This window comes from Bufo bufo, chromosome 10 (genome assembly GCF_905171765.1).
Source record: "Bufo bufo chromosome 10, aBufBuf1.1, whole genome shotgun sequence".
In the NCBI taxonomy this organism is placed as follows: Eukaryota; Metazoa; Chordata; class Amphibia; order Anura; family Bufonidae; genus Bufo; species Bufo bufo.
Genome location: NC_053398.1, coordinates 117,501,704 through 117,515,635, shown reverse-complemented (window position 1 = coordinate 117,515,635; position 13,932 = coordinate 117,501,704). Strand labels below are relative to the sequence as shown.

The 13,932-nt window shown below is 43.4% G+C and overlaps 1 protein-coding gene across 4 annotated transcripts in view; it reads right to left on the bottom strand.

The window, feature by feature from the left end:
* Positions 1 to 13,932, bottom strand: part of LOC120981239 (c-Maf inducing protein) — a 167,338-nt gene that overhangs the window by 8,059 nt on the left and 145,347 nt on the right. For 2 of the 4 annotated variants that reach the window (XM_040410846.1, XM_040410848.1), the window contains 5 exons: positions 13,153 to 13,278; positions 6,124 to 6,240; positions 4,306 to 4,446; positions 2,919 to 2,966; positions 762 to 908 (listed from right to left, as the gene is read on the bottom strand). In XM_040410846.1, the coding sequence (XP_040266780.1) occupies positions 762 to 908; positions 2,919 to 2,966; positions 4,306 to 4,446; positions 6,124 to 6,240; positions 13,153 to 13,278 (579 nt within the window). The remainder of the gene's footprint in view (positions 1 to 761; positions 909 to 2,918; positions 2,967 to 4,305; positions 4,447 to 6,123; positions 6,241 to 13,152; positions 13,279 to 13,932) is intronic. The other 2 variants (XM_040410847.1, XM_040410849.1) reach the window with 1 other exon arrangement.

Genomic DNA, 13,932 nt, shown 5'->3' with positions numbered 1-13,932 from the left:
AGGATAGCTGCCTTACATCTGACGGCATTAGAGGCAGAGCTTGTTAAGAGCTCATTTGTATCCCCTTTCTTCCCAGAATTCCAGAGGAGCATGATATGGCCTATAAGTCTCCTCGTGCCGACTAAGGCTCTCTTTCCCAAGGAGAGACAGTGCCCCCCAAAGGGTGAAGTCTGCACTTAAAATCCACCCAAGCAAAATTTCCCCACTGTGTATTTTTTAAAGATTTTTTTCTGCACTGCATCTACTTAGCTAGTACTGTATTATGCTGTGGATTTTCTGCATTACGCACAGTGTGCATGTGGTCTACGGCCAACAACTGCCACAATTGTAAGGGATATGCATTGGTACGAACGCTCATGCCCAATATCGGTCCTATGCAAAGGTGCTGCTCATCACCAGACGAACAAGCAAACGCATCCTCAATGTTTTACATACAATCACTGTTTGTGGGCAGCACATCAATCATTCTGTGTAAACGTGGATGTGCTGCCCACAAACAATGTATCTGTATGGGGCAGTAGTGATCATTCATCCCATCAAGAGATTGCTGCATGGAAAACTCTACTGCAGCTACGTGATCGGGCGCTTGCACATTTTTTCTACCCTTTTCTTCACCGTCACAGCTGTCCTTCTGCTTAGTAATAAGAATATGAGACCATGTTGACTCATGTTGACTCAGTTCTAGAACTCACAAGAGTTGCCACAACTTTCTGTATATCATGTACTCTGCTGACCGCAACCTCATCCTGAGCACCACCTACCTGAGTTGACCACAGGTTGAGCTGTTTGAGAGAAGGCAGCTTGATGAGTTGCTCGGCGCAGGCACTCGTTACATTGGTGAAGGCCAGACTGAGGTTTTCTAGGTTTCCAAAAGAGCCGGAACTGAGTAGTCTGGCCAGGTCGGCATCCTGCAGATGACATTTTTGTTTTTTAGTATGAAATGCCTCATCATGTTTGCACAGGTACAAAGCAATACAAAAATAACTTCTGAGGTTTTTCTGGAACATATTTCATTTTTCTATTTTTGCTGGACATTCCAATAAACTGGTAATATACATGAGGCTCATCCACACGACATCCGTACCCGTATTGCGGACTGCAAACGGCAGGTCCGCAAAATATGGGCACTGGCCTTGTGCACTCCGTATCACGGATGCGGAGCCACTGACTTGAATGGGTCCACAATCCTCAAAATACGGTGCGGAGGCACGGATCAGAAGCCAACGGAAGCACTACAAAGCGCTTCTGTGGGATTTTAGCCTGTGCCACTGCACAGCAAAAAAAAAAAAATAGAACATGTGCTATTTCTTTGCGGTGCGGACTGCCCCTTGCGAATCGCTGACCAATTCAAGTCAATGGGTCCACATCCGCAAACTGCATGCACATGGGCACGGGGCGCACACACACGTGTGCATGAGCCCTAAATGGGTAGATATTATTAAAATAATGTAGAATTATATTGCTTAAACATTAGATGGGTATCGGTCGAACACAACAATTTAGGCAGGACCAGCTGAATGTGTATGGGGCTCCCAACTCGATATGCCACCAATGTCAGATAGGAGTTGGTCCTAGAGGTGGGACCCCTGTAAGTGAATAGAGGGAAAGCAGCGCTCAGCTATTTTTGGAACTCCCATAGAAATTAATGGAAAGCATACCAAACATGCGCAACGCACTCTCCTTCACTTTTGGGGGCCTGTTCTGGAGGTGGGACTCTATCTGACATTGATGGCATATCCTAGTAATATGTCACCAATGTCTAAAATGACAAAACCCCTTTAAATATGCATCCATATACAAGTAAGGGTGGAAGTACCATAAAAAGAGCTATCACCACCACCATACACTTATGCTTGCATTCACATCATGTGACTGTTGAGGCCAGTGATTGGCTGCAGTGGAGACATATCTGACGCCATCCCTGCAGGCACTGGAGTGGCTGGGATTTATTTTATACCATTATGTAAATTTATAGTGTAAATGTATGTAAATGTTTTAACAATAATGCGGGCACATAGATTAGGGTTGTCACGATAAATACCATAATAAAGTATTGCGATACTCGATACCACGCGAAAAAATAAAACACTGCGTGTATTCCGCATTTTATGGAACGTTCAGCCCATAATCAAACAGTCCTATCCTATTTTTTGGAGGGACAAGGTGACTAAAAAAAATGTCGAATGACGCTGTTTTTATTCTTTTTTCTGTTACGGCGTTCATCGCATAGGAGATTTTTTTTTACATTTTAATAGTTTGGACTTTTCAGACGTGACGATATGTAATATGTTTATTTATTTATTGTTTATATATTTTATATGTAAAATTGGGAAAGGGGGCGATTTATACTTAATATTTTGGTGTTTTTATTTAACTTTTTTTTTTTTTTTACTTTTTATTTAATAACTATTTCTTCCCTTAGGGGCTAGAACCTGGGATCTTTTAATCCCTTGTCCTATTCACCTTAATAGAAATCTATTAGGGTGAATAGGACATCACACTCTCCCTGCTGCCCTGTGCATAGTGCACACAGCAGCAGGGAGCTTACCATGGCAGCCAGGACTTCAGTAGCGTCCTGGCTGCCATGGTAAGCGATCGGAGCCCCATAATTACACTGCTGGGGCTCCAATCACAACTGCCACTGCACCACCAATAAAGAGGGCAGTAGCACAGCCTAGTATCGGTAAAAGGCAAATCCCGGTATCGAATCGATACCAGTACAAAAGTATTGATTGGATATTGATCATTCGATACCCGATGCAACCCTAAAATGGATATTGTGGGATAGGTAACATAGTAACATAGTACATAAGGCCGAAAAAAGACATTTGTCCATCCAGTTCGGCCTGTTATCCTGCAAGGTCTTATGGCAAATCTAATATGAACAATGGACTCCACACACTGTAGCAAACGCTCACCGTAGACTTGGATGGCAGTGTTAGGCGAGTGGGTCCTCCTTTCCTTTGCTGTAATTAAGGCACACAATAAAGTTAATATAAAGCAATTACATAAAAAATGTAAATTTGTACCAAAACTGCAAAATTGTTCCAACTGGCTGCAAATAAGAGCCAATACTGCTGGGTGGTCCAGAGGTGAGCTGAGAACTACAAACATATAACCCATAAAGTGATGTAATATTCCTAATGCTTATATGACCAAACTACTGAATGTCTGGGATGAAAGCCAGTATATATATGCAAATTGTTTTATTTGAAAAATCCCAAAAGAATGTTTTTAGGCGATACCGACTGCAAGTATAAATCCATATCACCAGAATATAGAAAAAATATTTGCAATAATTAGAATTTTAAAAAAAATTGTCAAGCACAAAAAGAGGGCTCATTGACACCAATGAAACCCCCCACCCTGCATACTATCCTTTACTATTAGCAGAGGGAAGGATCACAGTAAGGCTCCATTCAGACGTCCGTATGAATGGTCCGGATCCGTTCTGCATGGTGCGGATCTATTCATTTTCAATGGGGCCGGAAAAGCACTTCCGTTCCTCGGCCCCGCAAAGAAATAGAACATGTCCTATTCTTGTCCACAATAGCGGACAAGAATAGTCATTTTCTATTATAGTGCCGGCCATGTGCACATGGCCGGTGTCAATGTTTTGCGAATCCGCAAAACACTTACGGACGTGTGAATGGACCCTAAGGGTATGGAGGAAAGGATCACAGTATGGGTACGGAGGAAAGGATCACAGTAAGGGCCTGGCCACATGTGGAGTATACGCTGCAGATCTTCCCGCAGTGCTATTGCATGTGGAAAATCTGCAGCATTTACAGTAGCAGCAAAGTGGATGAGGTTTTAAAAAATCCCATCTATATGCTGCAGACAACATGTAGTGAGAATTTTCGAGGAGTTATCTGGGTTGCACCACTTCCGAGATCACGTGCCGTACGTTGGGAACGTGATCCTAGCCTAGGGTTAGAATCCCACAGTGAATGTGCGAGTCAGAGAAATTCAGACTTAGACATGCAATGTGGGTTCTGTGTACAGCACGTGATGCCGGAAGGTACTACTGCACGGGATCACAGCACAACCCAAATCACCCCTTTAAATCCACAGCATGTGAACTTATGCAGCAGATTTCCGCCTCTTCAATGCAGAGATTGAAATCCACAGCAAATATATATATATATATATATATATATATAACTCATGCAGATTTGCAGTGGATTTTCCCCACTAAAATATGTAATGTGTGGCCCTACCCTAATAGTTCTCCATACTCATCCAGGTAACTGCATCATAATGGACCAGGTGTGCCAATCTCGAGACATCTCTCGCACAGCTTACCAACTCCTTCAGCTCCCGCTGTCTGTCACACAACTGCTCGTACATCTTCTTCCCTACGTCTGTGCTCTCCAGGGTAGAGATGATCTGCAGCTGTGTGTCATTGTTTTCTATGATGTTGTATTCCAGCATCAGACATAGAATCTGGGAAAGGAAGGTAAATCTTCAGTTTCGTACATCCCTATCCCACTGTTTGCACAGACACATAATTGTAGTTCACCTGATTAAAACGCTAATTTTCATTTGTTGATCCTCTGCTCCGTTCCAGATTTATCATACATTTTCTTAATATGCAAATTAGGCCTTTGGTGCAGTGGTGGTGTCACCATTGCTCTTGTTGCACCTAAGCTCCACTCCTTCCTGGGACCAGCCCCTCCCTCACTGCTTTGATTGACAGGGACAGGCAAAGCAGAGCAGCCAGGGAGGGGGAGGGGGGGGGGGGCACAGAAAGGAGCAGAGCTTGGGTGCAAAAAGAGCAATGGTGATGCCCTAATTGCACCAAATGCCTAATTTGCATATTAAGAAAAAGCATCATAACTCGGGAACGGAGCTTCGGACCAACAAAAGAAAAACAGCGTTTTAAAAGGTGCAACAAGAGCTAGTCTAGTCTTGGTTAATACTACCCATTAGTTGGCCTACTTTGCAATGAACTTGTGGTCTACAGGGGTGATGCACAGAGCTGTGATTGACCTGGGAGACACAGTTCGTGTGTCGGCCACATCTCCTGGACTGACCGCGGCTCTCCTGACTTGAACAGACTGCATCACGGATGGAGATGCGGCCGACACACGGGTCGTGCTTCCAGAGCAGATCAGGGTCAAGTGAATCAGCCCTAAAGGGGTTGTCTGAGTTAAACAAAAACTTGGGCAGCCTCTGTAGATGGTTTAAAATAACATAATAAGTGCTAATTACTATCTTTTCATCCCCCTGGGTCTGGTCTTTCACCGCTTATCTCATCCTGGCTGCAGCGGTAATGTGCCATGCAAACAGGAGACTGTGCAGCCAATCATTGGCCTCAGTCGTATACAAGATGTCAATGTTAAGGCCGGTGATTGGCTGCAGCGGTGATGTGGTGTGCACAGAACATCACTGCTGCAGCCAAGAGGAATGGAGCACGATGCGGCAGAGGAGAAAAGTGGTTAGTATCTCTTTTTTGGGGGGGGATTTTAGACCCTTTTCAGCTGCTGCCTGAGCTTTTATTTTACTAGGACAACCCCTTTATGTCCCACCCCTTTCTACTAAGCCACACCCACTTGCCGTGCGAGATGCAAAAAATAGTAAAGGTGGCACATAAAACACGAGGCGGAATTCTGGCACATTTTTATTAGTAACTTTGCACCGGAGGTCGACAACATGAGTGGTATGGTAGGCATCAGTTTAATACCAAAAATGAGTCTTCCATACCTCACCTCTGATGTTGTTGACCTCCTTCAGCAGCACTGAAGGTTCTCAGAACCTCCGGGAACATTTACCTACATACGTGAGGCTGGTATCAGCCGCTCTTCATGCAAGCTGCACTTTTATCTGCCGGGAGCTGAGGGATCCTGTAAATTACAGAATCACGCGGTGTTCACGTTCTGAAGTAGAACGCCCATTTTACATCACCGCTCCTTCATTATGCACTTGCGTCCTGAGTCCACTTTTTTGTAATAGTGTCCACCCTTTCTCAGTCTCCCCCCTTCCTATTCTACAGTGCCGAGATATAATGGGGGATACAGGGAATTTTGCCAGATACACAATAAACGTTGCCATCTGTGCTGTTTGCTGCAAATCATTAACGCAATGTGTGCTCGGATACACAGTCCTCGCGGGTTCCCCTACCTCCACCATGGTCTGGTTTCCTCGCAAGGCAAGTAACATGCACGGCCCCAGCTTGTTTTCCGCCAGCGACAGAAGGAATTTCTTAGTCTTGTAGCACGAGCCCATTAAAATGTGAACCTGTGAATAAGAAATTAATTAGAACACTCATTATAATATCTAGACGTGTACTGGATATAAATAACCAATTATAAAATTGTAGAGCAGTCTAGATAAAAAAAATATCTATCTATAGACACACTGAAAACTCATTGAGACAAGTCACCCAAAATTGTATCAAAAAGTGGTTGGTTTGCTCAAGTAGATGGAAATCTGTCACAGACAATCTGTGTGAGGGTACTTTCACACTAGCGTTATTCTTTTCCGGCACAGAGTTCCGTCCGTCAGGGCTCAATACCGGAAAAAAACGGATCAGTTTTATCCTAATGCATTCTGAATGGAGAGAAATCTGTTCAGGATGCATCAGGATGTCTTCAGTTCAGTCACTGTACAGTTTTTGGACGGAGAAAATAGGTATTTTCTCCGTCCAAAAATTCCGGAACACTTGCCGGAATGCCGGTTTCGGCATTATTTTACATTGAAATGCATTAATGCCGGATCCGGCCCTGAGTTTTTCGGGAAAAACAAATCCGGTTTTGCGGTGTGCGCATGTGCAGCACCTTTAAAAATGTGAAAAAGATAAATACCGGATCCGTTTTTTCAGATGACAACCGGAGAGACGGATCCGGTATTGCAATACATTTGTGAGACGGATCCGCATCCGGATCCGTCTACAAATGGTATCCATTTGCATACAGATTGCGACGGAACTGCCTGCCGGAATCCAGTGACGCTAGTGTGGAAGTACCCTAAGACATTGGTCTTCTGAAAGAGGTGGTCTTTTTGAGAGGTTTCACTGTACATATAGGATAAAACATTTGTCAACCAGATAGTCGTCTAGGCTATGTACCATTATTTTCCTTTATTGCTCCAAGGCATCTGGAATAAATCTAGAACCTTCCTTGCAAATAGTCTTGACAAAACTCCTATTGTTTTGTGTATACAACAGAAACTGAGACCTATGTGTTTCCATGGTTACAGACTACAAACAAACTCTGTGTAGTCTGATCCTTCAGACAAACTTTCTTCTCTCTGTTCCTTGTTACCTATGGATCTAGATGAGTAAGTAGTATATAGGGTATACAGGATTAGTCTGTAGTCTATAATAATGTAGACACAAAGAAGCACAATTTATTTATTATATATATTTTTTTCTAAAAGGCCCATAAGTGGTGGTGGATCTGAAGTTATGAAGAGGCTCAGGCCTCTCCATAACTTCAGCGCATCCAGCGCCAGTTCTAAATGTAAGGCCTCTTGCACACGAACGTATTTTCCTATTTTCGTGTCCATTCCGTTTTTTTTGCGGACCGCATGCGGAACCATTCACTTCAATGGGTCAGCAAAAAAAAAAAAAAAAAAGTTACTCCGTGTGCATGTCCTATTATTGTCCGCATTACGGACAAGGATAGGACTGTTCTATGAAGAGCCAGCTGTTCTGTTCCGCAAAATACGGAATGCACACTGATGTCATTCGTATTTTTTGCGGACCGCAAAATACATACGGTTGTGTGCAAGAGGCCTGACAGCTTCCGAGCTGTCTTACATTTAGACAATTTTGTACACCTAAGACAGGCTTAAAAAATGATGAATGAGATGGGCCTGCCGGCCTATCCCTGCCCACGCCACTCCCACAATTTTAGACCTGGGGGCGAGAAGGGCGGAGTTGCAGATAGTGCCGCAACTAACTGTTGTGCCTGAAATACACCTAATTTAGATGCATTTCAGAATAGTAAATGACCCCCCAAGACTTATTTCAGATGCATTGGATTAGTAGGGAAAAAACATGCATGGAAAGGTGTACACCGCTTTTAAGGTGGACATGACTACTTTCTTGAGGCAACTCTCCTGAAGAAAGCTGGGCTTTGACCGTCGGAACCCACAATCAGCTGATATGTACTACATCTGGATTTTGTTGTGGATTAACTCGTATGGCATTTCTGCAGTCTCTTCCTTGGCCAGTGTTGTCTGGCTTTTTGGCAGCTCAGTTCCATTGAAATAAACGGGACTGAGCTGCTGTACACTGTGCTTGGTACACTATGACGCAGTTGTCCGAACACCTTGACCTAATTAAAACAGCTTATTGGCAGAAGTTGGCCCCCCACCGATCAGATATAGTTCTCCTATCCTGAAGGTAAGTCATCAATATTTTACTCTCAGAAAACTCCTTTAAATAATATTTAAAGGGGTTATCCCATGGTTAATGTAAAAAATGAAAATCAGACATCATACAATACATGACAATCTCTTTCTAACAAAGCTAGAACCAGCCCTGTACCTCACATGGATCCAGAGATCTCCTCATTCATTGCTCTGCTAGATTGGTATCAAGCTGACAGCTCAGGAGGTGTGTCCATGCTCTCCCTATCACAGCTCAGGAGGTGTGTCCATGCTCTCCCTATCACAGCTCAGGAGGTGTGTCCATGCTCTCCCTATCACAGCTCAGGAGGTGTGTCACTTTTGCTGCAGCTCAGGAAGCAGTTAAAGGATGGAACTGAGCATGTGCGTCCACCTCAGCGAGGTGGACAGAGAAATAAAAAAAAGAACAAACAGCAGGTGGCGCTATATAGATTATTTTTTTTTTTTTTTAAACAGCTCAGTGGCTATGTTAAATTTTTTATGACATTCAATTAGAAAAGTATTCAGATCCAGGTGCTGGTTTGCAAACTCCAGAAAATATGTTTCCTTTAATGTAGGGGCTTCAATTCAAAGGGGCAGTCAACTTTTGAAGATTCGGATTTCAGTTTCTTAACATCATGGGTATAGAGAGAGAACATAAATCTGGGCGTGTAGATCAGTGATGGCAACCCTTTTTTAGAGGCAGAGTGCCCAGACTGTACCCCAAAACACACTTTTTTATTGCAAAGTGCCAAAACGGAAATTTAACCGGAACACTACAGTCTATTATATTCTATCTTCCATGTACTTTATCATTTAGCCATAACAGCCTGCATACATTCAGTGCGCTGCCTGCGCTGATGAATGGCAGGAAAAGTCTAAGGCATATTGGTACACCATAGACATTTTCCATGGTGCAGGTGCCCACAGAGAGGGCTCTGAGTGCCGCCTCTGGCACCTGTGCCATAGATTTGCCACCACTGGGGTAGATGGTTAGTATATATGGAATAGGCCACCAACATTTATTCCTGGAAATCCTTTAGCTTTGTAACTTAACTAACTGGATTATTGTTACTTCAGATAATAAAATTTGATATTTCTTCCAATTGTCTTGTCTTTAGAAAGTTACCTTCAAGGAAACAGAACTACACTAAAAAGACTGGGAGAACAACTCCTGGCTTCCTAGCCATACTACATGGACGTGGTTTCCGCCCGTCTCTCTTCTCGCAGCTTTATGGCACAGAGGCCCGTTGTGTAATCATTTTAAAAATAAATGACATCATTAGACGCCAAGTGCCACCATGCTGGTCTGTGCAGAATGCAACGACATCATTTACATGAGGAGGAACAGAAACTTGCACTTCTCAACTTCATAGAAATCAGATCTCAGGGCTTTGGTCACCATACTTGTAAGCTTTAATAATTAGCACCTCTAATTGACCCCACGGCTGGCAGGATCTTGTGAGCAGTATGAGCTCGTGAGCCAAGCCTTGACCTTATGTTTCATCCCTAATCAGCTGAATATTGAAGGGGTTGCGTAGTCTGATAGAAGTACAAGAGCACATGGATCGCTCCCGACTCTACTGATCAAAGCTGATCGGACAGGCTGCAGCTAGAAGTCTCCATGGATGAGATATCTAGGATATGAAAAGCTGTGGTCGTATCCTGTCCAGAGAGCTGTGGAACGGTGAACGACAGGTAATAATCTCCCCCATAGTCCAGTTATTCCTAAGATTTGGGCCAATAGCTGAACTTTTCACAGGCCCTTAGCAACTGAAATGGACATGTTGGTAAATCGGTCAGTGCCGGTCACTTTTGCACAAATAGTCTTCGCAAATGAATAGAAAAATGCTCAACAAATATCAGCATTTTTTTCACAAATTATATTAAAGAAGAAACACATCACCATCACAGCCGCTTATTATTGTCCGAACAGGATCAATAAGGCAGCATATGAGCTTGGAAGAAAATAATGACATTATCAAGATACTCAAAGAGTTAAGGGGGGTCGTCCAACCCGTTACAAGTGATAGCCTGTCCACAGATAGCAGGACTTGGCGGGAGTTCAACATCCTACACCCTCGCTGATGCTGGATCTGCACAGCTCCATCCACTGTGCAGTGGACGAAGCTGGTTACTGCACTGACTTCCATGGGAGCAGCTCCATCCAAGCGGTGTAGTTCTGGCGCTGACTTCCGGTACTGGAGCTACTGCAGGTATGGGATGTCAGACCCCCACCAATCAGATAGTATTGGCCTATCCTGTCGATAAATTTACGGCATGTTACTGTATACACCATGTATGCAGTACAGTAGTGGACAACCCCATGAGCCATTAGGTTACTAGCGACCTACTAAAAAATAATCCTCAGAAAGGGGGAAGGGGGGCTCATGCTGAACTCCTTCCTCTTCATGATGTAAAAGGCCTCCTTTTCCATGCAGCCGCCACTAGGGGGAGCTCAGCGCAAAGATATTATTTCAGTTTCCAGTGAATAGTAACTGCATAAATTCCTATGCACTGAGCTCCCCCTAGTGGTGGCTGCAGGCAGCTGTTTACCAGAAGGGAAATATGAGCTTTATCAATGTATTTTTGCCAGTTGTCTGGTGTGAATACATTCAGAAATATGGTGGTGAAAATGAGCGCCATATTTATGAAGCACCTGTTTGACTTTTTCTGAACTTTTTTTTAATTAGAATTCATTTCACTTAATAAAATAAGTAAATTCATCTGAAATCGGGGGCATTGCACTGTGCGTTGCCTGGGAGTGATTGTTGCATGCGTATAGGGGCACGGGGGCTCTTACTAAGTTTTTGTTATGGGTCCCTATGAAATCCGTGTATGGCGTCAAACCAGATGTTTTCTGCAAGGGACCGCAGAGGTGCAGCGCCGGCCGGGAGGAGAAGGAGCTGAGCAGATAAGTAGGCTTCTCTTTACGCCCAACCCCTTCCCTCCCATTCTAGCACAACTCTTTTAAGAGCGAGTCATTTGATGCCCAAGTGGGAAATACGGCACTTCCTGAGGATCAAAATTCCCTTTTGGTTGCTAAGAGTTACGACATTTCTTATTCTCCACTTCATATAGTGTACAAAGGGAAGGGGGACTTCTGTTACTCAGCATGACCAGCTGTGACTGGGATTTACACCGGTATCATCCACAGGATATAAATTCTTCCTTTGAGATGGAAACTCTGGTGGGTGTTGTGTTTCAGGTTGTAGTCCAGCAAGCGAACATACATGGTATACAGTAACAGGCCGTAAATTTCAAAGGCAAACATTTATCAACATTCCTCCTAAATCCAGGGCTGCTAGAGATGATGTACAGAAGTGCGACTGCTGTTTTGGCAGAGGGGAGAGCTATGTAGAAACATTCTCCTATGGGCAAATTTTTTATAGATGTCTGAAAACATGGAGGTCTCCACACATTTTATTTGTAGAGAAATGAGGAACCGCACTCTGTTTAGAAGTAGTATCACCGGTGCCGATCAAGGGCTTATAAGGCCGTATCCAAATGATAAAAATTTGAGGCACTCAGTCCGTAGGTTTTGCAATTCAAAAGATTTTTTATTTTTATTATTTTTTCATGTTTTCTGCATCATCCATATGCCCGTGAAAAATAAGGAATAACAGATTATTTCTGACCAGACGTTTCGGTCAGGGTGGACCTTCATCAGTGGTCATGTTATCTGTATGCTGGGTAAAGGTTTGCCTGGGCGCACATTTTATGCCCAGCTTAACCAAGAAATCTTTATTATTTAAGCCTAAGAGGAGCTCACTACAAGAGTAATTTTGTGTGTGTACAGCCACATGGACTAAACACTATTGATACTACTATTAGAAAAGGAGCCTTAAGAGGGACTTAAAAAATATCCTATCTTGTAATTCTCAATTAAAAGAGGTGTTGCGCATACAAAAAGTGTCCCTCACGCTGGAGCACCCAGCATGTACCTGCATTACACGACCACACTGATTTCAATGAGAGTGGTGTAATACTTCATTTCCCCTGTTGGAGTGCTGCAGGGTAACTGAACTCTTGCTGCCGTGTTCTCCCACAGATATCAGCTAATCATTGGGGGGATCACAGAAGTGGGACCCCTGTTATCCTTAGCATTCTTAAAAAAAAAAAAAAAACTGGGATTGTCCAAAGCAAAACCACTTAATTCCAGAGATGAACAGATAATTCTTAAAGGGGTTTTCCAGCTCCAACACCAATTTTAGCTAGGGCCAGGACAGTGCTGTACCTGAAGTTGTACTCACCTGCTCCCTGCCACTCCATTCTGGACCGCTGCAGCCAGTGGTGAACCTGTCTGAAAGTTTACACGCCAAGGACCGGAAGGAGCTAGACCTTTGGTGCTGGAAAGTAGCTGCAGGGAGCAGATGGGTGCCCTAGCTAAAATGGGGGGTGAAGCTGGAAAACTTTAAGAATGCAGCTTATTATATTAGAATGATCCAAGCCATGCATTTGTAATGAAGGCCAGTCCAAAGTTGGCACATCAGTTGAACAAAGCTGGAGTTATTCTAATTCTACCTTCATACCAGCAGAAATGTAACCCTAGAGGCTGAACCGATATACCCTATCTGTTTTATGTAGTGTTATTACAGTTGGGGTGACAGAAGCTAGAAGAGAACCAAGGTCCAAAGACCAGACAGAGGAGTTGAGTCCCCGAATAGTCTAGTGATATACAGTATGTGGCTGATGAGAAGGCACAATAGCATATCTTAAACACAACAAAAAAACAGCAAAAAGCCAAAGATCTAAGTGTTAAGAACAATCAATGGCTTTCGCCCATCAACTCCTCAAATCCATAAAAATCAAACTCACATTATTGCAGACACGTACCATACTGGCAAAAAGTTCACCGTCGTCATCACAGGCAACCCCTCCGGGGCTGTACAGCTGGAACCAACCGTCTTTCCCAGCTCTGACGCTTAAGAGACATGAGTGGACCTGCGGGAGAAGGAATGTGATATTTTTCAGACATTCAAGAAAAGAACATATGTTGGCTGCAAATTTCCAGAACTGGGGGGAGGGGGGGCCTATAAGGCCCTTTTGGCAATAAAAGCCACGTGGGCGACATGTGCAAGTTCTACATGCACCCCATTATTAGATCCCAAACATATAATATCAAGGACCATCAGCAGAAAATCTTCAATTTCTAAAAAGGCCCAGGACACCACTGTAAAGCTTCCAGACAGAACTCCCCTTCAAACATAAATGTTTCCATTACATATAGAGAAGGATCCCCAGTACAGTTACCCAAATATGTCCCACCACGCCATCTCGTCAAGAGAACTACTCTGCAAATGTAATTTGTGTTATTACAACGATCCAACGGGAATACAAGTTTTTCCAAAACAAATGTTAAAAATAAAATTTTCTTTGCGGGAAAATAGAAGATAGTTAATAAAGGAGAAAAAATGCTAAATTCACTGAATGTATTCAAATACTGCCAAAAAATCCCAAAAGACATAATTATGGCTTATATGTGCTATTTTAGTGGAGGAAAAAGCAGCAGCACAAAAGGGATCTTTTGGATGGGGCTGACTACACCAAAGAAAGATGAGCACAATTTTTTTTTATATCATTGCCCCAATGCATGGT